The sequence below is a fragment of the Nannobrachium achirus genome (assembly GCF_963921795.1).
Source record: "Nannobrachium achirus genome assembly, chromosome: 24".
NCBI classification, from domain to species: domain Eukaryota; kingdom Metazoa; phylum Chordata; class Actinopteri; order Myctophiformes; family Myctophidae; genus Nannobrachium; species Nannobrachium achirus.
The window spans coordinates 10,547,537-10,569,112 of record NC_137831.1 but is presented as its reverse complement, the minus strand read 5'-3'; the positions used below and the strand labels follow the sequence as shown (position 1 = coordinate 10,569,112).

General features: G+C 42.0%; 1 protein-coding gene across 1 annotated transcript in view; it reads right to left on the bottom strand.

The window, feature by feature from the left end:
- The window catches only part of LOC308279954 (guanine nucleotide exchange factor DBS-like), a gene marked incomplete at its 3' end in the record, with an annotated part of 116,638 nt that overhangs the window by 18,357 nt on the left and 76,705 nt on the right, over positions 1-21,576 (bottom strand). Inside the window, exons 4-8 of the mRNA XM_080720178.1 lie at positions 20,570-20,660; positions 4,640-4,753; positions 2,640-2,756; positions 1,307-1,456; positions 349-473 (exon numbers count right to left, since the gene is read on the bottom strand). Coding sequence (XP_080576304.1) covers positions 349-473; positions 1,307-1,456; positions 2,640-2,756; positions 4,640-4,753; positions 20,570-20,660 — 597 coding nt within the window. The remainder of the gene's footprint in view (positions 1-348; positions 474-1,306; positions 1,457-2,639; positions 2,757-4,639; positions 4,754-20,569; positions 20,661-21,576) is intronic.

The following is a 21,576-nucleotide window of genomic DNA, read 5'->3' as shown; positions in this document are numbered from 1 at the left end:
TATTTTTTTCAAGATTTTGAATGGTAAAACCCCTTCCATGGCCCACAGGGCGTGGTTTGACAGTTTTCAGTATGTCCATCCATTTGCACATCCATTTATCCACTTACAGTTTACAGTTACAGTTTAGGCATTTAGCAGACGCTTTTAATCCAAAGCGACTAAACAGGTAATACATCACTATAATAAGCATGATAATATGTCAGTACATCAACAACAATATAACAAATGCATAGGAATATCAATCTAGAAAAAACAATAACATAGTTAGACCATGCACCTAATCAGTAAAAAAAAAAAAACGTTTCTAAGCCCTAAAATGTATTTCTCTAAGTTCTATCCATACCGTACCTCTGTACAGTAGCAAGGTTCTCCAGTTCATCGTGAGTCATGTTGTATTCCGGGTCCGTCTGCAGAGGTTCATTGATGCACTCCAGCAGACGACCTCCCTGAGACAGCGCCACCTTCAAGTCCTCCTGGGAATTACACACACGTTTCTTTCATGAAGCGAACAACTTGTTTAACAGGGAGGGCATGTTTAGCCCATTGGTTATGATTGAAGGGCACAGTCTCATAATTTAGCGAGGACATACAGACTTTTCGAAATTGCTCACCGCTAAAAATAAATACGTAAAGAAAAAGCATTTGGGGTCATTGTCATTTGGAGACCAGTTTCAGAAACCAGTTGTAGCAATGCAATATCTATATATCATATAGGCAAGACGACCCTTATGCACCCTTAAAGACCATGGACAGCACCGCTGTCGCAAAACCCATGCCATCCAAGTTTTAAGCCCATGTTCTTTTACTGGCTATCGGCACTGCCACTGACTCAATTACTCAGGCACGTTTTAATAAATAGAAAATGGTCAATGGTGTGCTGTGTGGTCTCATGTAGGATGCATGGTCAAACTGAATAGGCAATGATATTGATGCCGCTATGGTCCTTTAAGTAAGTAACTGTCAATTGGGTAAAAGAATAGAAACTCTCTTAGTGGGTGCTCCAAGATCTGACAGCAGTACTTGTTTTATTAATTTGTTCTCAAGCTTCAAGTTGCTGAAGCTTGACTAATATGTACAGTATGAGAAAGGAACAGAGGGAAAAGGAGACACACACAGACACTTTGCATTAGCATGATGACTTGTGAGGACACTAGCATTTTAGAATGCCAATTTTATTGACACACCGTCAAGAATGTTTACAATTCTTATACTAACTCACTTATTTTTGTTCCTTTTTTCTCCCTTTTTTTACCATAAAACAACCAGTTAGTAACACAAATACACACACACACACACACACACACACCTTCATCTGGTCCTTCTTCAGTGTGTGTGTGTGCAGTAGGCTGGTGGTGGCCTGGCAGTCGTTGGGGAGCTCCGTCTCAGCCAGCTCTGTTCCGAAGGCCTGCAGTGTCTGGGCTGTGGTCTTAACCATGAGGGCAAACGCCTCAATCGCCTGTAACGTAACACGCGCACGCACACACACACATCCTCAAATTAATACAACAGAATGTATGAATATGAACAAAAAATTGCTAAGCTCCATAGTCTCGTGCAGGGTTCCCACATATCTTTACCAATTATTTTCCAAAACGTTTCCAGAATATTTAACCCGATTTCCAGGACTATATAAGAATAATTCAGCTCAATAACGCGTTCCTTACTCCGATGCGCAATGCCCAAAGACAGGTAGTGTATGCCAGTGGTTCTCAACCTCAGGCCGTGACCCCTGAAATAATCATATTTGAACTGGGGACTGGGGAATTTTGTATAACACGGTTTTAGAGTGAAAAAAGCCAGTCTGGGAGACGGAAGGTCTAACGATGAGTGCGAGATAAAGTGGATGTGACGCACCCTTGGTGCAGTAGCGATAAGTCCTACTGGAAGCGTTATGTCGCCTTTCAATATTTTTGGGGGCGTTATGTAAGCAATTTACCCCGAGTGAGAGGACATTATGCTCTCATAATGTCCTGTGTGAGGGTGTTATCGGACGAGGCGCAGCCGAGTCCGATAACACCTCACACAGGACATTATGAGAGCATAATGTCCGACCCCGAGTGGTAAATAGCTTTTCTACCACATCTACCATATACACGAAAGAAAACACAGTTGTAACTTGCAAAGTTCTTCCTGGAAGCAAGTCCTCACACAACTGCGGCGGTTGTTCTGCCATAACCTCCGGAATTTAGCCAATCAGAATCCAGTATTTGAACACGTGACCGCAATATGTGGTAGAATTCGTCTTTCTCTGGTGTTGTTGTTGGTGTTACTTCCATGTTGTTTTCAAATGTTTTCTTAAACTATACACGCATAACAACAATATGACGCTCGAATGACTCTGTCTGTGCGAGTGTGTTTCTGTTATGTTTCCAATGGGACTACAGTTCAGTGCAGCAGTGGCTACTTCCGATACTCGCCGTTCGGGAATTGTAGTTCCAGCCTCTTCGGAGATTGTGGAATAGTTGTCTGGCTACGCAAGATTACTAAGCTCCCAATGTGTTGCAACTTGATGCACTGTGAGCTTGTAGATCGGCAATTTTTCTGCAAATGTTCCCTCAGAATAGGGATGCTAGGTGGTCAACATCAAAGAAAATGTGTTTAAGTTGTGCGCGTGCGTGCGTGTGTGCGTGCGTACTTACAGTTCGATGGGAGATCCAGGTGTCATGGCAGTATTCCTGTGTTCCTCCAAGCTCTGTGGTCAGCTGTGTAGGATCGATGTAAGCATGGAGCTCAGTTACCGAACTCAGCATCACCACCTGACACATGCACACACACACAAAGTTATAGACCATGATTGTCAGACAGTCACCAGCTATAGCCTAAAAGTACTTAACATACAGTACCATAAGTTCTCCTCAAATGAATAAAACATTTTATAAATATGAACACAAAGTGGAGAGAGGGTGGCAGAGGCAGGATGTGATCTGTGGATATATCTTCTTGTTTTTTTTTTCTTGTTTTTTTCCCTCAGCATCTGTAACCTGCATGTGTCCGAAACGAATACTGTATTACCACCTAAATATGTTGTGAAAAGGGGGCTGATCTTTTCAATGTAAAATGAAAATTAATAAAAATTTGGTCACACAAAATATATATACATGCATATATATGAACACACATGCATTAGGTAGGGGAAGAAAGCACACACACACAGGCAGACAGAGGGCTCTATTTTGAGGGTAGCGAGTTGTTACGCTTGGCCTAGCCTCGGAAACCCAGACTAGGCCTATACTGAAACTACCTGGTGAAGCATTTTCGAGTTCCATAAAAGATATGAATGAAATCTCCTATTAGTGCTGAGTATTCGGAGTATTCTGAGCCAGAAGTGTGTGGCTTTCCCGATGTGACTGTGTCAGCAATATTCCACCGACAACGTGCAAATGTGACAGCCATATTCAACCAGTAAACAAATATTCTGTCTGTCGCAAATAATAAATATTTATAAGATGCAATAAAATCTGAGTTTCTTGTGGAGGGCTGCCCTGCCTCATAAAGCCCCCCTTTTTCAGCCTGTTAGTGTCAGCTGCACGGGCCCGCTTGTGTGTGTCAAATCTGCAAACTCGTCATTTGTGCCGCTGATAGACATTAACCACTTTCAAACTGGCATCCCTATTTTGGACATGTAATTTAGGCAAAATGCTGACACACCACAGTGGGGGGACCGTACCTATGTTCCCCAGGTTCTATGTTCCCCATTTTCCCCCACAAAAAAAGGTTCTATGTTCCGCGCTTACCCAAAAAAGGTCCAATGTTTCCCAGGTTCTGTGTTTCCCACTTACACCCACAAAAAAGGTTCAATGTTCCCCACAATAATGGGGAGAAATTGCAAATACTAGTGGGACAGGAGGACACTAGGGACATCTGGGCACCATACTTTTATTATGACTGGGCACCTGGACTTCTGGCCACTATTGGGACAAAATAGAATAGAATTAGAAAATAGAATTGCCCAAATGTTCTTAGTGCCCAGATGTCACACCATTCCCTGCATTTGAGTTGGGAACATATACCTTTCTCGTTGAGCGTGGAGCATAGAACCTTTTTTGGGGGAGGGTTGGTGGGTGGGGAACATATCCTGGGGAACATAGAACCTTTTTGGGGGGGAAGTGGGGAACATAGAACCTGGAGAACATAGAACCTGGGGAACATAGGGAGGACCCCCACAGGGGGAAGCCAGTGCAGCTGGCATCAATGCACTAGTGAAAAGGTAATATTTGATTCTTGTTAAATATGTCGGTTCAATTTGACACATTATCCGTGGAATACGGCTGACAAAGCCTCATTTGGCTCAGAATAGAATACTAGGGAATCTCAACACTAATGGGAGAGCCAGTATCTTGATGGAACTCTGTATAGGGCAAGCTATTAGGCAGAGTATTAATTTGATGTGTCCAATCTTCCAATCCTTTTATATTAACAACTTAGATCTAGTGTCCATATTCTGAGAACTGTAGCCAAAAATAGCCGATCTACAAGCTCACAACGCCCAGCGCGAGGCGTTGTGAGCTTGTAGATCGGCTATTTTTGACAAAGAGGTTTGGTATAGAGGGGAAAAAGAGCAGACTAAGTACAGTGTGTTAATTTGATAGTGCTAGTACAAAACAGGTGGCTTTTCGTGAAAGAGCTACAGTACAGTCACCTTCATCTTGAAATCATCCTTGTTGAACTTGAAGAGAAAGTCTGACAGTGTCCTCTGGAACAAGGTGGAGGGCCGCAACACCAGAACCAAGTGTAAGATCCCTGGAAACGAGCCCTGAGAAAGACAGAAGGCACAGGGAAAGAAGGCTTTACGAGCGGCTGATAAGTATATTATTTGTAAACAACAACACCTTCTTATTCCCCTATGAGATACAATAATCCATCACAAAGCAATAAGACAGGAGAGTGATTCAGAGTGAGAATGGTATGTTTACTATGGAGAATTCAAGACAGGTACAGTACATAAATAATGGTTCAATGGTTCGTGCTCTCTCTGACATGTTTTGACATGAGTGTAAGTATGGTCATTTCGTCAGTCAATGGATGACGTTTCAACAGTACATAGGATGTTTCTTGTCCACAAGTGGGTTCCATATACGTGGCAAAGAGTTCATAGGTTGCTGAAGGGATGTCCTTCCAGGCTGAGCTGAACCAAAACAATTCTCATTGTTTTTGGTACAGGCTCCATGGCAGTAGATAAGGCTTCATTTCTACCAGACAGAAGCCTGGCCTTGTAAATGCTGCACATGGCATTATGGCTGTGCCTTAGGGTCAGGTGGTCAGTTGGTCATCAATATGAAATGATAAAAAGATGATATGAACCACAACAAAATACCTAACAGCGGCGTGGACGCATCCCCCTGAACATCAGCTACAACCAATATAAATTAATTAAATATTTCTGCCAGGTCTGGAAGCACATAAGCCTAGTAATTAGTCATCTTCAGCTGGAGCATAGTGTAGCAACCTTACGTATTTATTGCTGTGGCTCTCGCCTTTATCCAGGATGACTTTAGCATGTATAGGATTCTTGCTCAAGGACACTGACAGAATACACAGCTGCAGTGTGTGTGTGTGTGTGTGTGTGTGTGTGTGTGTGTGTGTGTGTGTGTGTGTGTGTGTGTGTGTGTGTGTGTGTGTGTGTGTGTGTGTGTGTGTGCGTGCGTGTGTGTGTTTGTGTGTGTTGGGGGGAGGATTATGCACTCTACGCTGCACTGCCACCCATTTCAACAATGAACAGATTCAGGCTTATGCTTGATTTATACGTGTGTGTGCGATCTACACGCACACAATGTATCACGATGTGACACGATCAGCTATTTCCAATGCGCGGCGACACTGTGCAACCAAGTATATCAGGCTTTAGGTATGACTGTAGATGGAGCCTTCTTAGAATGTGTTCAGAGGAGAACTGGACGGATGTGCAATAAAACTTCTGTGTTTCTGCAGCTAACAAAGAAAGTAGAGAGAAAGAGAGAGCAAATAAGAAGAGAGGCCATTCATCCATGAGATTCAATTGGTTCTGGCTGTTTAGAGGATGCTGGGTGAATTGCTGCACCCTGTTAGTGAGCATCAATCGATAAAACAGTGACAGCCACCCAGATGATTGTCTGCACGCGTGGACGGATGGACGGACACACGGACACATACACACACGCACACACACACTCACACACGCAAACACACACACACACACACACACAAAGAGCTCGAGGCAATCTTGTCAGTGTGACAAGACCATGAAATTGTAATGCTGTCATACATAAAGACTGGGAAAAAGAGAGCGAAGTAAAAAAAAATTCTAAATCAAACATAAAATGGCATTTAGATTGCCATAATATGAAAATATTAGTGACGACCTCACAACATGTCACAATGTTGTGAGGTCGTCTCCTTCTCATATTTGAACAATGCATGTGCATACCACACAAACATTATTACCTAATAAACTTGACCTTTTACTCTACTGTCTGTCTGTTTACTCTGTAGTCTGCTCTTGTTCCCCTCTACACCAAAGCTCTTTGCCGAAAATGGCTGATCTACGAGATCTTGTAGATCTGCTATTTTTGGCTACAGTTCTCAGTCAGTATATAGTATAGTATAGTAATATGGACACTAGGGTTCAAGTTGTTAATATAAAAAGGATTGGAAGATTTGGAGTACCCCCTGTAGTAACTTTAAGGATCCCCTTGGGGTCCCGGACCCCCTGTTGAAGACCCCTGCTCTACAATGTACAATTAATATTTTTTTATTTAAATTGTCGCTGTCAGGCGGAAACCATATTATGTCCAAAATCGCTGCTTTTCAGGAAATGGATTTATAAAAACATACAGACAGACTTAAACACTTTCAAATGCAGATCTACACGCTCAAGTTGCATCGCAACACGTTGTGAGCTTTTAGATTGCCATTTCCGCTACTTGCCGTAGCACCGTCATGCGACGATGAAGTATAAAACAGGGCATTAATCTATGAAGAAATAAACATAAAAAATATGAAATATGGAGAAACAGCAACCAAATATGTCAGTCCTGCAATGCGTTCATCTTCAGTGATCTGTAGATGTATGCCATGTATTCCAATCACCTGCTAATGCTGCTATGGGTAGCTAAGCTAATATTTTATTACAAATCACACTGAACATCCCATAATAAGCTAAATGCTCATGAGGTGATAGACGGGACCAAAACAGCCACATACAGTAATTCTGTCTATGAGCAGAGAAACCTCTAGACATATACGCTCATCATTCAATCACTCGCTTATTGACTTCCACAGAGGTGTGTGTGTGTGTGTGTGTGCACACGCACGCACACACGCGCACACACACACACACACACACACACACACACACACACACACACACACACACACACACACACACACACACACACACACACACACACACACACACACACACACACACACACACACACACACACACACACACACACACACACACACACACACACACACACACAGACGCTATAGCACTTAGCCATAGACCATAAACGCCTGGCTGGGGTTGTCATGGAAACCGTGCGCCTTGGGGGGCGAGAGAGAGCACATGCGTGCACGAGAGAGAGAGAGTGAAGGAGAGAGAGACGCTGCAAGACAGAGTGATGCAGAGAGAGACAGCAGGTGTGAGAAAGAGGGAGCAATTGGGCGAGCGAGAGAGAGAAAAAAACGAAGCAGAGAGAGAGGGAGAGAGAGAGAGAGAGAGAGAGAGGGAGAGAGAGAGATAGTGGACACCTCATGTATCAGTATGTTTTGTGCCTTTGCAGGGCCAATTCAGCATCCTGTTTTCCTGTATCAAAGTATTAGTCATGATTGAATACCAGTCCTCTGTGGAGCCTGCCTGGTATATCTAAGCTCTAAGCCATACATGGTGCAACTGGCGGCCCGGGGGCCACATGCAGCCCCCACCTTCACTTAATGCGGCCCACAGGTTAATACCGGAATACTGATATATTATTGACTTCAGCTGTTACAATTCCAAACATGACCTGATTTAATTCCGTTAGTAGCTTAATGACTAGTATAGTATTATTATTATTATTTATTTTTTTATGTTGAATGTATTTGTATTTAGGTTCATAAAGTTAACATGAGTATATAACTAAATGCATTTGAAATGAAATCAAAATGTTAGATTTCAGGATTAAAATAAAAAAAATAACTAAAAAATAATTCAGGATTCCAATTTTTTTTGCGTCTTTTCTATAAGATTATAGAATGACAAAGTAGGACATAGCAATATGCAATGTGGCCCTCTGGAGTGAAGGTGGAAATATAGTGGTCCTCGCCATCATCAAAGTTGCCCACTCCTGATCCAAGCTAAGCCAGACAGACCATGGGCTCCTTGTGAGCAACGAGGAACCGAGTCCGAATCCGTTGGTCTCGCATCTCTCTCTTCTGTCTTTGGTTCCCAGTATCTCTACACTCTCCTATCTTACAAATAAAGCATTAACCTAAAAACAAAATAAAAGCCCTCAGTCTGTCCAGGTGTTCAGGTCACAGCATTGAGACATGGCTTGCTGTGCACGTGAACATCCAGCATTGTGGGTTGCAGATGATTTTCACACAGGGACCTACATTTTCTATCGACCATGGCAGGAGCCAGAATATTACACCAGACCCACTCATTAAGAGACACCAATTGCTACAGATATCATGTATTCTCTGCTAACCTGGAGCACTAGCACATTGACCCGGGTTCACTGGGTTTCAATCCCTGCCACTGGAGACTCATACAGCTGGAAGATGACTTATTTCTGTGAAACGCCAATTTCGCTGGCTATCATGTAGAGTTGTAGACACACATTGCATCTTATTAAAAGAAAGGTATGTCTAATAAACGGCCTAAATAGAATGGAATAAGCAGCATTATATATCAGGTTTCTCTGCAATAATTTAGAAGACTAGTCTAACATACACAGTTAATTTTAGGATTAGCATCGTCTTTATCTGTGGATTAAAAAGAATGTACACTACAACCCTAGCATCTTGTAATATTACCTGAATATTAAAGGAGCTATAGTCAACTTTTTCTTGAAAAACCGACACTAAAATAAAAATAAGGTTTCGAAAATATTTTATAGAAGATCACAAAAACCCACAAAAACCATGAAATAATGATAAAATAATCATTTTGGCCATTGTCAGGCCGACTTTGTTTATATCCTTCTTCTATTCTTTTATATGGATTGATAAGGGATGTAAACAAAGTCGGTCTGACAATGGCCAAAATTATTTTATGCTTTTTGAATAGAAACACATATATGAAGCTTAATCTTTTTTATAAAATATTTTCGAAACATTTTTATTTTAGCGTCCGTATTTCAAGAAAAGGTTGACTACAGCTCCTTTGATATTATGACCTCATCAGAACTAACCTCGAGAATATCCTGATGCCTGGAAACCAAAGCAGAGAAACCCAGAGAGGTCTCCACTTCATGGCTCTACATTTGCATGACAATACTCACACATGCTGCTCAGTCCCATGACCAGCGTGCACACACGCTCGCACACACAATAAATAATTGATAAGGCTTCAGAATATAATTTTCCGCTGATCAAAGTATTATATATATATTTTTTAGAGAGGACTGTGAGGGACCAGAGGAGCGATACGGAGAAGGAGGACAGGGGAAGGAGGTGAGGGATATGAGGGATATGAGGGGGAGGGAGGGGTAGACATCTACGGTACATGGTCCCCTAGGGAGTTGGGATAGCCACTATATTATCATACCAGGACCAGCCCATATAGCACATGTTGAGGGGCTGTTCACTCCCCTCCTCCAGCTATTAAAAAAATCACACCCAATGTGAAGTGAGCGGTGGTCGTGCTTGCATAATCTTTATTAATTGGTAATTGGTGATGTAATACAGGCTACACACACACACATTGCTATGGCAAAACGCTGAGGAAAACACATTGCTATGGCAAAGCGCTGAGGAAGAGTGGCTACAGATAGGATGTAATTGGTGATGTAATATGGCTACGCACACACACATATTGCTATGGCAAAACGCTGAGGAGAACACATTGCTATGGCAAAACGCTGAGGAAAAGTGGCTACAGATAGTGGCTACAGATAATTGTTGATGTAATATGATGTAATATGGCTACACACACACATTGCTATGGCAAAACGCTGAGGAAAACACATTGCTATGGCAAAACGCTGAGGAAAACACATTGCTATGGCAAAGCGCTGAGGAAAAGTGGCTACAGATATAGGTCTAGGATGTAATTGGTGATGTAATATGATGTAATATGGCTACACACACACATTGCTATGGCAAAACGCTGAGGAGAAGTGGCTACAGACACACGCACAGCCACTCTTAGGAGCGGTTTACCACCGCTCAAAAAAGAGGGGGGGGGGGGGGGGGAGTTAAAGGTCATGGCTTCTGAAGCGGTACGCAATTTCTATGAGCTCCAAATCCATGAGTCTGAGCAAGCTTTAGTTGCTAAACTGCCTTGGTATTGGCCAAGTTTCGCAGGCCGCGTAATGAAACTAGAAATACTGTTCCTACGAAACAGTGTGTGCTCGCATGTAACACCATGTATGGGCATAAAGATCTACCCTTTGGTTGCACCTCATCTTTTATACTGTCTTTTGTACTGTACTGCCTTTATACTGTCGAGGAGAACTTGCCTGTACTGCCTTTGTACTGTACTGTCGAGGAGAATAGGTTACGTAATAGGTTATGCCATTTTTGAGGAGAACTTGACTGATAAATTACGTCATTTTTGAGGAGAACTTAATATTATAAATAATGAAGATAACATAGTGTTCTCGCTTTCAGCGAGCCCACAATTAATTACGTAAATTCATAGAAGGCACCGCTTACTTCACACTGGGTGTGATTTTTATACCTAAACTTAACGATCTCTAACGCAATGCCTAAACACAACCATTTTAAACCTTATACCTAAACATAACCATTTATAACAATGATTAAACAATAATATTTTGTGTGGCACTGTGGGATCTGTGTGAGTGAGTCTGGGGATAATCTCGCAACCTCCTCACATTTTCCACATGTGTTTTATAATTTATTTTAATACATATCAACAGGGTTTGATCTGGCTGTAACCTTGCCCAAATAAGGAGTCATACGTTATAGATAGATATGTCATATATGACTGATGATATACCCTGGCCACATGCATGAATTCTATCAGTCCCGCCACCTCATGCTCTGTAATCTGTGTGTGTGCACGCGTGTGTGCTCAGCTGAGATTGAACTGAGGGACGAGTTGTTTTACATGACAGGGTGTTGAATGGGAGGAGTAGGATGGAGACGCTACGTCCACCCGGTGGGGGCTCCTCACTAGCAGGTTAACCAGTGCTACGTCCACCCGGTGGGGGCTCCTCACTAGCAGGTGAACCAGTGCTACGTCCACCCGGTGGGGGCTCCTCACTAGCAGGTGAACCAGTGCTACGTCCACCCGGTGGGGGCTCCTCACTAGCAGGTGAACCAGAGGGGTACAATAGCAGTGGAAACAAAAAACAGGAATCTTTGGGGAGGATTCATTGGCAAAGACATTGGTGAAAAAAGTGGCAAAAAAACAACCAAATTGGTACTCATAATTTAAAAAATATCGAACCTCGGTTCGTAGTGAAGCAGTGAATTTTTATTCTATGTGTTCTAGAGCTTTGAAATCTGTGTTCTAGATCTATACATTCTGTGTTCTTGATCTATACTTTCTATGTGCTTTAGTTCTATACTTTTATGAATTCTGAATGAATGAATGATTTTGTCTGGAGGGCAAGTGGATTGTCATGTGAAGCTTGACCAATCCTCAATTCTGCAGCACTACTGGTGAAAAAAAAAAAGAAATAAAACTACAATATAAAAGTTGGAATTAGGAATTGTAGTAGGAATGCAGTATGAATGAGTATGTGCCACAGTATATGGAACACACTATGTAGAGGTAAAATGGCTCTCTTGTTACGGGAGAAAAGGACATTATAATTTCTTTCGACAAGCAAAACCAGGAAATGCCATCCAATGACCTTGAGTGACCATGATGAGAGGAACGTACGTTGTTACGGGAAGACGAGTGACCTTCGCTCACTAGCAGCAACACAGCACATGGTGCTGGTGGACCCAGCACGCCCCCCCCCCCCCCCCCCCCCCCCCCCGCACACTGGGGAGAGAAACTGGGACTGAAGGGGAAGAGCACGTGCACACACACACACACACACACATAGGGGCGTCACAAGGGGTAGGAAAGTGGGACTGAGTTACTGGGGCCCAAGGTGGAGGGGCCCTAATAACTTTATCTATTGGAAAAATAGCAGATATACAAGCTCACAGCGCGGCACCGAGTGCCGCGCTGCAAGCTTGTAGATCTGCTAATTTTGAAAAGTTGTGAAAATGTGTGAAAATCTTTGAATATATGTATTTTTTAAGCGAACATTTCTAACTCAAATTTTGCTTCTGGGGGTCCCTGGAACTAAATATTTTGAGATCGGGGTCCGTGGCCAAATACGTATCATCTTGGGGGTCCTTGACATAGGTTTCTTGCACACATTTTCCCGATTTTTCAAAAATAGCAGATATGCAAGCTCGCAGCGCGGCACCGCACTGTGAGCTTGTATATCTGCTATTTTTCAATAGTTAACATTCATGGGGGGCCCGCAGTGAATCCTTGTACCCAGGGCCCAGAATTTGGTGTGACGCCCCTGCACACACACACACACTTTCTCACCACCTGCTCCTATGCCTGGAGGAAAGACTAATGACGCTGCCCGATTTAACCATGGGTATCCCAGGACACAATTTACACTGATTCACACATGCACGCAACACACACACACACACACACACACACACACACACACACACACACACACACACACACACACACACACACACACACACACACACACACACACACACACACACACACACACACACACACACACACACACACACACACACACACACACACACACACACACACACACACGTTTATAAATATACATAATGTATATATTTCTATTAGAGTCGTTTTAGTCATTTACAGAAGAGAAAGGAGAAAGAAGAAGACAGGGATCTCTCTCTTCTGTGTCACTCTCTACTCTCTCATTGTCTCTTTTGGGATATTACTCCTTCCGATTTTATCCAAAAATCACGCAAAACGGTACGCAGTATCTCTATAGTCATGTGATCAAGACAGATCTATCCGATATTTCATATTCCATCCTAATTGGCTAACCAAAGTTTGCAGGATTGGTCCGTTTTGAACAAAATGCCTCAAATCATGAACGCAGGGTGCAATTTCCGCGAAACTTTGCACACAAATTCCCTACTAGGTCGAGGAACAAAGGCCATCCTTTTCACTTTGGCATGTTATAGCGCCACCAGCAGGTAAACCTTTGCAACACACATCTTTGGAACAAAATGCTTCAAATCATGAATGCAGCGTCAGATTACCGTGCAAAGACGGAAGAAGACATGGCACCCTTTTCACATTGGACTATTATAGCGCCACCAGGAGCCCACAATAACATACCTGACCTGGTGGAGACCTGTGCTCAGAAGAGCACTGCTTCTTGTTTTCTCATTCATTTCCCCTCCCTCTTCATCACACCTTGGCATTGATCAAACCACCCGAATAGAAAACATGACCTTTAACAACAAAAGGAAAAACCATCTGGCATATAAAAAAAGATGGAAACAATTTGAATGAACTGGAACAGCCCTTTATGACTGGTTGGGGTGAGGTGGGGGTGGTGTGCAAGTTAGGCATGATTATTATGTTACTAGAGGTCCGAGCCTAATTAATGTGTTGATCGTTTATCCAGATTATTTGATTAATCTATGTAATTAACTTTGATCACCATAAATGATGAAATAAGGTAATAAAGTACAAAATTAAGGTAAACGCTGACCACAATCAGTTATCTGTACCAAAACAAACACAGCCTGGAATACTGGAATATGTTTACCCCAAAACAGAACTAACAATTCATTCTATAATATGGAACGATGACAAGTATTCACATTTTGGTAGCACATATTACAGGTAATCTAAGTATGTTGCACACCTGAATAAAATCGTTGTGACGTTGGTAGAGTATAGGGCTACTATACAGAACACGTACACACAAATGAATCTGTCTGTATTCACTTGCTCCCAAAGATGTATTTGTGTGCAAGTGAAGTGTTTGTATAAACTACAGTAGCATATATCAATATAAATGTTACAAGAGTACATCATTACATTTAAAATTTCAACATATGCTTTGAATTAAACGATTGTTCAATTAATTATTTCATTGCCTGTGTGTGTGTGCGTGCGTGTGTGCGTGCGTGTGTGCGTGCGTGTGTGCGTGCGTGTGCATGCGTGCGTGTGCACTCGCGCATCTATAGTGAATGTTAAAGTGATATAGCCAATCACTGAAGCAGAGCATCCCCAAGATGAGCTACTGTCACGGTCAGGACAAATTTCTTGGGAATCCCATAGAAAAACCCCGCCATACGCCTGATGTTTATCCGTGTCCAATTAGCATAGATTAGCATACATCTGCATGTATTAAGAGGTTAAATGTTGCACAACAAGAGGAGGATCCTGCCAGCAGAGCCTGACAAAGCCCCAAGTCTCAGACCTGGTTAACCTCGTCTCTGAGCAGGTGGGGATTCCATCAAGGCCCATAAAAGAAAATCCTGGCTTAATTTGATATGTCTGCCTTAGAGATGCTCCGATTGCGATTTTTGGGGCCGATACCGATCAACTGGAATCAGTATCTGCCGATACTGATATTCCCGATCACAGCGTCAAATCCATACATTTTTCTATTCATTGTGTTACTGTAGCAGCAATTATATATTTAATGATTCTTCTTACAAAAAAAAAAAATAGAAAAATAGGAGTTGCAGGCTGAGGTCCTTGAGTATCCAATTCAGCTTGTAGGAGTTGAAGCTGAGGTCACATTCAGTCCCACAGATAAATATTGTGACAATAGCTGATCTACAGTAGCTTGTAGATCGGCAAAGCAGATAGAGGCAAAGCCGATACCGATCAAAGCCGATAAGAGTCATTTTCGGCCGATCGCGATCACTCATCGATCAATCGGCACTTCTCTACTCTGCCTAATTTTTTTTTAAACAATATGTTTATTTTGTTTTTTTCTTTCTTTTTTTGACATAATACAACATTTATTCCACAACAAAAAGACTACCTACAGACAAAACAAGAAAATAAAAGAGAATACAACACCATACAAAAAGCACAAAAAAAAAAGAAAACACCTGACATTAACACGACACATAAAATTATCAAATAATTATAACACAAAGAGCACATATCCTTAACAGCAACACCCAGGGTCCCGCGCCATAAGGTCGGACAAGTGACTGTAGAGAGGCTGCAGCTACCCTACTCCTTTATTTTTGAGAGTGTAAGTGATTCTTTCTAAGGGAAGACACAAAGATAGTTCCCTAAACCACTGAGCAATACTAGGTTTCCCTGTCTACTCTGCCTAATTTAAGTGAAAGTTCTGTTCCACAATTACTGTGGCTTATTGGGGTCCCTGCACTGAATAGCACCAAGCAAACCCTGAACCTCCCCCCCCCCCCCACCCCCCCACCCACCCCCCCGCTCTCTATACTCCGTATTCGTTATAATAATATAATAATAAAAATAATATTATTTTGCCAAGTTCGTCCAGAGGTATACAGTATAGCGAATGTCAGTATATCTCTAGGGAAATACTGTATATTAGCATCTGATGAGGTCAACTTGGTCAACCAGAGTGGTTATCTGATGAGGAAAGTAGGGATGGGACGATAGGAATTTCATATCATGATTATTGTGACAAAAGAAATCGCGATTTACGATATTATCGCGATAATCAAAATCCATTATCCTGGGGCGGAACATTTTCCAAAAAAATAGCAGTTGCGACGCGCTGTGAGCTTGTAGATCGGCCATTTTTGTCATTTGATAGAGAGTGCAAAAAGACTATCAAGTACGTATTATTATAAGTACCTTTTACCAGAGGGTTTAAGTGGTACCGGATATGCAGCTTGGCAAATGAAAGGTGAATTGATCCCAGTGCATGACGGAGGACGATATCACAATAAATTAAATCTCCACAATACGATTATTGTGAGGTAAACGATAATATTGCTTATCGTCCCATCCCAAGAGGAAAGCATACATGGGTAATCATGTCTAGGAAAACAACAATAGCCTATGAAAGAAGGAACGAGGGTAAAGCAGAAAGGAACCACAATCTTTCATAAAAAAATGTACCTGAAATTGGAATTACAGTACGTTATATTCATCAGATTAGCTGATTGGTGTTTAACTGATTTCTTTGTATGGCATGGCACAAAGGGACCAAAGTAATGTACCAAACGTGATAGGAGCCAATTCAGACTCCATCACATCAGTCACAAACACTTCCTTGTGAGGTTTAGGTGACGGATTTGCTTCTGCGGCAACAACCAAACTTTAAACAATCCATGCAGAACTGCTGACAAAGAACTTAGGGTCCCATTACTGTGTAGAATACTGTAGATTGTGCTTCATCGAATGAGCAAGGGTGAAAATTCAGTGAAATATGCTATTGCAGGACAGACATTTGCACATTTTGTCAACATTTTAATAGAGGACAAATAAGTGTATTTCTTCTAGGGAACCGTTTCTTTTGAACTTTTCAGCAACAAACTTTGTTTGCGCATGCATTGTGCATGAAGTCGGGAGATTAACAGGAAACGTCCAATCAAGCATACAAAAGGAGAAAGGATTAAAGATATGCTGACTCCCGCTGGAATCTGGAGGTTTGGTACTTGGCAGGTATGGATTCTGCACAATCAGACGGTAGATGGAGTGAGTACCAGAGTGTTAGGGGTGGACGTCCCAGAGGTATCCATGTAATTAGACGCTAGATTAATAATAACGGGAACTCTGTTCCGACATGTTTGGCAGGTTAGATACAACCAGTCAAAAAATAATAATTAGAAAGCTATGGGGAACGGAGAGTTAACAGCACTGAAGGCTGTTATAATAGTCTACTAATGACGTGATTCGACATGTTTTCCCCAGACACCAGGAACCCGGATATTAAAATTCTGCAGCTAAACGACTCCACTATAGTACTCCCATGAGCAAATAGAGCTAATGACTGAAATACTTGGAAGTGCATTGAGTCACGCACCAAAACATAGCCAATCTACAAGCACACAACGCGTCGCACTGTGATGCGTTGTGAGCTTGTACTAGATATAGGCTATTGTCCGTGTGCAACATCAGCAAGCAAATACGTATAAACCAGGCTTATGAAACAACTAGTTGGGGCAAATCCGATACTTCTGTGACCACGAGAGCGAAGGTCCGTTTCTCAATGGATTTGTCATCTAGGAGGGTTATTAAACACATTTGGCCGGGGTGTATTATTTTTTTTCTCATTCACTTACTAACTATAGGCCTACACTACACAATAAAGGAAAAAATGACTCCCAAAAAATCTGCTTTAAGGTGGATGTGAGGGGTCAAACTAGGGGTTTTTAATTATTCTGAATCCATTGCAAGCATTTGTTTTGCATGAAAAACATTCCTTGGGCTAAAAACGCACCCCAAAAGACTTTCTACTGAAAATTACCCTAGCTGTCAAACATTTTCCCCACCATTTTGAAAAATACACCCCGGCCAAATGTTTTTAACACTTATGTTGCAATGATTTTTTCTCTTCAATGTCTCGCGTTGCCATGGTTACCATAGACTTCCATGTAATTGTGCAAGTGTGTAAAAAGTGCACGCCCATGCCTAGATGATGCGCCACGTGTGTAGATGCTGTTCACAGCTTTCAAACAAAAAAATCCGCTTGGAAATCCGTTCAGGCATTCATGATTTATCAGCCATTATGTTTTCTTCAGATGTAAACAAAAATGGCTGCCATGTTTGAAAGAATGGGTTGGTATGGGGGTTAAACATGCAATTTCGCGATCGCGACCATGCCTAATACATTTCTGGAGGTCCAAAAAAATGTTTTGAAAAAAAAAATTTGAAAAAAAAAAAAAAAAAAAAAAATCAAAAATGGCCCAAACTCGGGAAACTCGGGATTGGCACAGCACTAGTACCAATACAAACTCGGGAAACTCGGGGTTGGCACCATATGTGTTAATAACCCTCCTAGATGACAAATCCATTGAGAAACGGACCTTTGCTCTCGTGGTCACGGAAGTGCCACAAATGACCCAGCTAAACTGGTATCTGGGCAAATTAGTTCACATACTGTACCACACATAGTAAAATAATGTAAGGGTCCATTTGGGTCCATTTCTACGCTAGCCTCTTTGTAAAGATCTGCACTGAGGGTTTTACTATATGTGCTGTACATAGACACAGGCCTAGCTGTAACATTGTGGGGACACACAATGTTTTATAAGGAAAGCTAATGAATGGATGAGGAGAACGGTACGGATCCTCGTTTTCGAGGATGCCATGATGATGACTGAATCACTCACCTCTCTCTCTCTCTCTCTCTCTCTCTCTCTCTCTCTCTCTCTCTCTCTCTCTCTCTCTCTCTCTCTCTCTCTCTCTCTCTCTCTCTCTCTCTCTCTCTCTCTCTCTCTCTCTCTCTCTCTCTCTCTCTCTCTCTCTCTCTCTCTCTCTCTCTGGTAAATCCCTTCATCTCATTCCTCCAATAGTGTCTTTCCATTCACCCCTTTCCCCTACCTCCTTCATCCTCGTTGTGAGCTTGTAGATCGGCAATTTTTTGGCAAAGTCATTTGATAGAGAGTGAAAAAAAGACTATCAAGTACGTATTATTATAAGTACCTTTTACCAATTATAGAGGGTGTAAGCGTTACCGGATATGCAGCTTGGCAAATAAAAGGTGAATTGATCCCAGTGCATGACGGAGGACGATGTCACGATAAATGATATCTCCACGATATGATTATTGTGAGATAAACGATAATATCGCTTATCGTCCCATCCCAAGAGGAAAGCATACATGGGTAATCATGTCTAGGAAAACAAGAACATGAAAGAAGGAACGAGGGTAAAGCAGAAAGGAACCACAATCTCTCTGAGGTAAATCCCTTCATCTCATTCCTCCAATAGTGCCTTCCTACCCTGCTTTCCATATTCACCCTTTTCCCCTAACCTCCTCCATCCTCTTTTTAACGGAGTGCAAGCAATCCGTTTGTCATCTGAGCCAAAGCAGTGAAGTGGTGGCGTTGCTCAATAACTAGGCTACTAGGCTAACGGCCCACGCTCTCACACAAACACACTGGCTTGATGGGAAACACCACAACACACAACCGAAATAAAACCGGCACGCAATCGGTGGAATCTGTTCCTCCACACACACACAGTTCCCGCCAGCATGTGGCTCCACTGCCCACTCAAACATAAATACTGCTATTTTTTTTAACTGTGTCTCACTATGAATGAAACTGGTGAATGAGAAAGAATAGTCCATTAGTGATCCACACACACTTAAATGTTTTAGCAAATTATGGGAAAAAAAACTTAAATTATGCACAGGAGCACATCACACTTATCAATGAGCAAGGTTTTGCGCTGACACACACACACACACACACACACACACACACACACACACACACACACACGCACACACACACGTTTCCCCATCTATGTGTACATTTAAAATGTAAGCGGTTAACGGACGCTCTTATCCAGAGTGAGTGACTTACAAGTGTGAGAACACAGAAGAGCAGAGTAAGCATGAACTCTAGTCGATAGACAACAAAGCAAACAGTCACATAAGCAGAACACAGAGAGAACAATGTAGTGCCTCAAAGAAACAAGGATACCAAGTAAACAACAACAAACCTACTGTATCTATCTGTCTAAACCAGGGGTTTTCAAAGTGGGTGACGGGTGCCGCGAGATCATTTGATAGTATTTGGAATGTATTTGGACACTTGAAAAAATATTTAGTATCATTTTAAACTTGAAGTACAAAGTTATTTTCAGTCAGTTCTAATCAAAATGGCTATTATCTCAACATTTTCCTCACAATATAATCACTAAAATATCATTACTGTCAGGCAGAAACCTCTGTCGCACAAAACTAGCGAAAACAGCCAATCTACAAGCACACAACGCCTCGCATCGCGAGTCGTTGTGTGCTTGTAGATCTGCTGTTTTCACTAGTTTAGTACATTGTATAGATGATAAATACAAAACAAACGGTTTTGGACATACAAGGTTTCCACCCGACAACGACGATATGCTATAAATATAAGGTGCTGGGAGTGAAAACTATAGTGTAGGGGTGCCTCGGATTAAAAAGATATTCATGGGGTGCCCTGAGACAAAAAAGTTTGGGAACCCCTGGTCTAAACAACATGCTATCTAAACAACATTCATGTCTCTTCTCCCCTTCTCTTCTGAGACACACACACACACACACACACACACACACACACACACACACACACACACACACACACACACACACACACACACACACACACACACACACACACACACACACACACACACACACACACACACACACACACACACACACACACACACACACACACACACACACACACACAGCAAGAGTACTACTGTACTTACAGCGATGCGGAGCAGGGTAGTTTTGACAGCAGCCCATCTGTCCAGACGTCTGTCAACAACCAAGATGAAACCCACTCCAGACGATGCAACACTGCAGAGAGGAGAAACACAATGAACACCAGGGACCTGTGTGTGTTTTCAGTTCACTGTGAATCAGTGGTGGATGAAGTACTCAATTGTTTTGCTTGAGTAAAAGTTCAATACTGCAATGTAGAGATACTCCGTTACAAGTGAAAGTCCAGAATTCCAAATGTACTTGAGTAAAAGTACGAAAGCATTGGCATCAAAATGTACTAAAAGTACAAAAAATGAACGTAAAACAAATAACAGATCTACAAGCTCACAGAATAAGGCTAAAGTGATCAATGTATGGCTTATAATATTGTAATTTAGATCTGCACAGTAACTAGTAACTAAAGTTTTCAAATAAATGTAGTGGAGTAAAAGTAACATATTTGGTTCCGAGATGTAGTGGGGTAGAAGTAAAAGTATTGGAAATTGGAAATACTCAAGTAAAGTACAATGACCTCAAAATTGTATTTAATTATTATCATAGCTACTGCGTGCGTGCAGTGTGTGCGTAGTCTAAAGCCATTACAATGGTTAGAACATTGGTACAGTGCAGTTCCTTCCTACTATTGCTGGTTTACCATCCAACCAGGTAGTTAATTGTATTCCCCCGTCCCAGATCTAATTTGTGAATTCAATTAACTTCCTGGTAGGATAGAAAACCATTAGTATCAGGGAGCTTTGAACACTGAGGATGTACTGCAGGGTTCCCCAATAGGTGGCCCGCGGGCCATATGCGGCCCGCGGGGGGCTACTGTCTGGCCCACACCAACCCCAGTAATAATGGTGGTATAAGAGCAGCAACAACACTAGTATATCGTCGTTGTCGGGTGGAAATCTCGTATCTCCAAATTTGTACGTTCTAGTTTAAATCATTTTTTTAAATGATAACTTCAAAACGAACGGTTCTGGACATACAAGATTTTCACCCGACAACG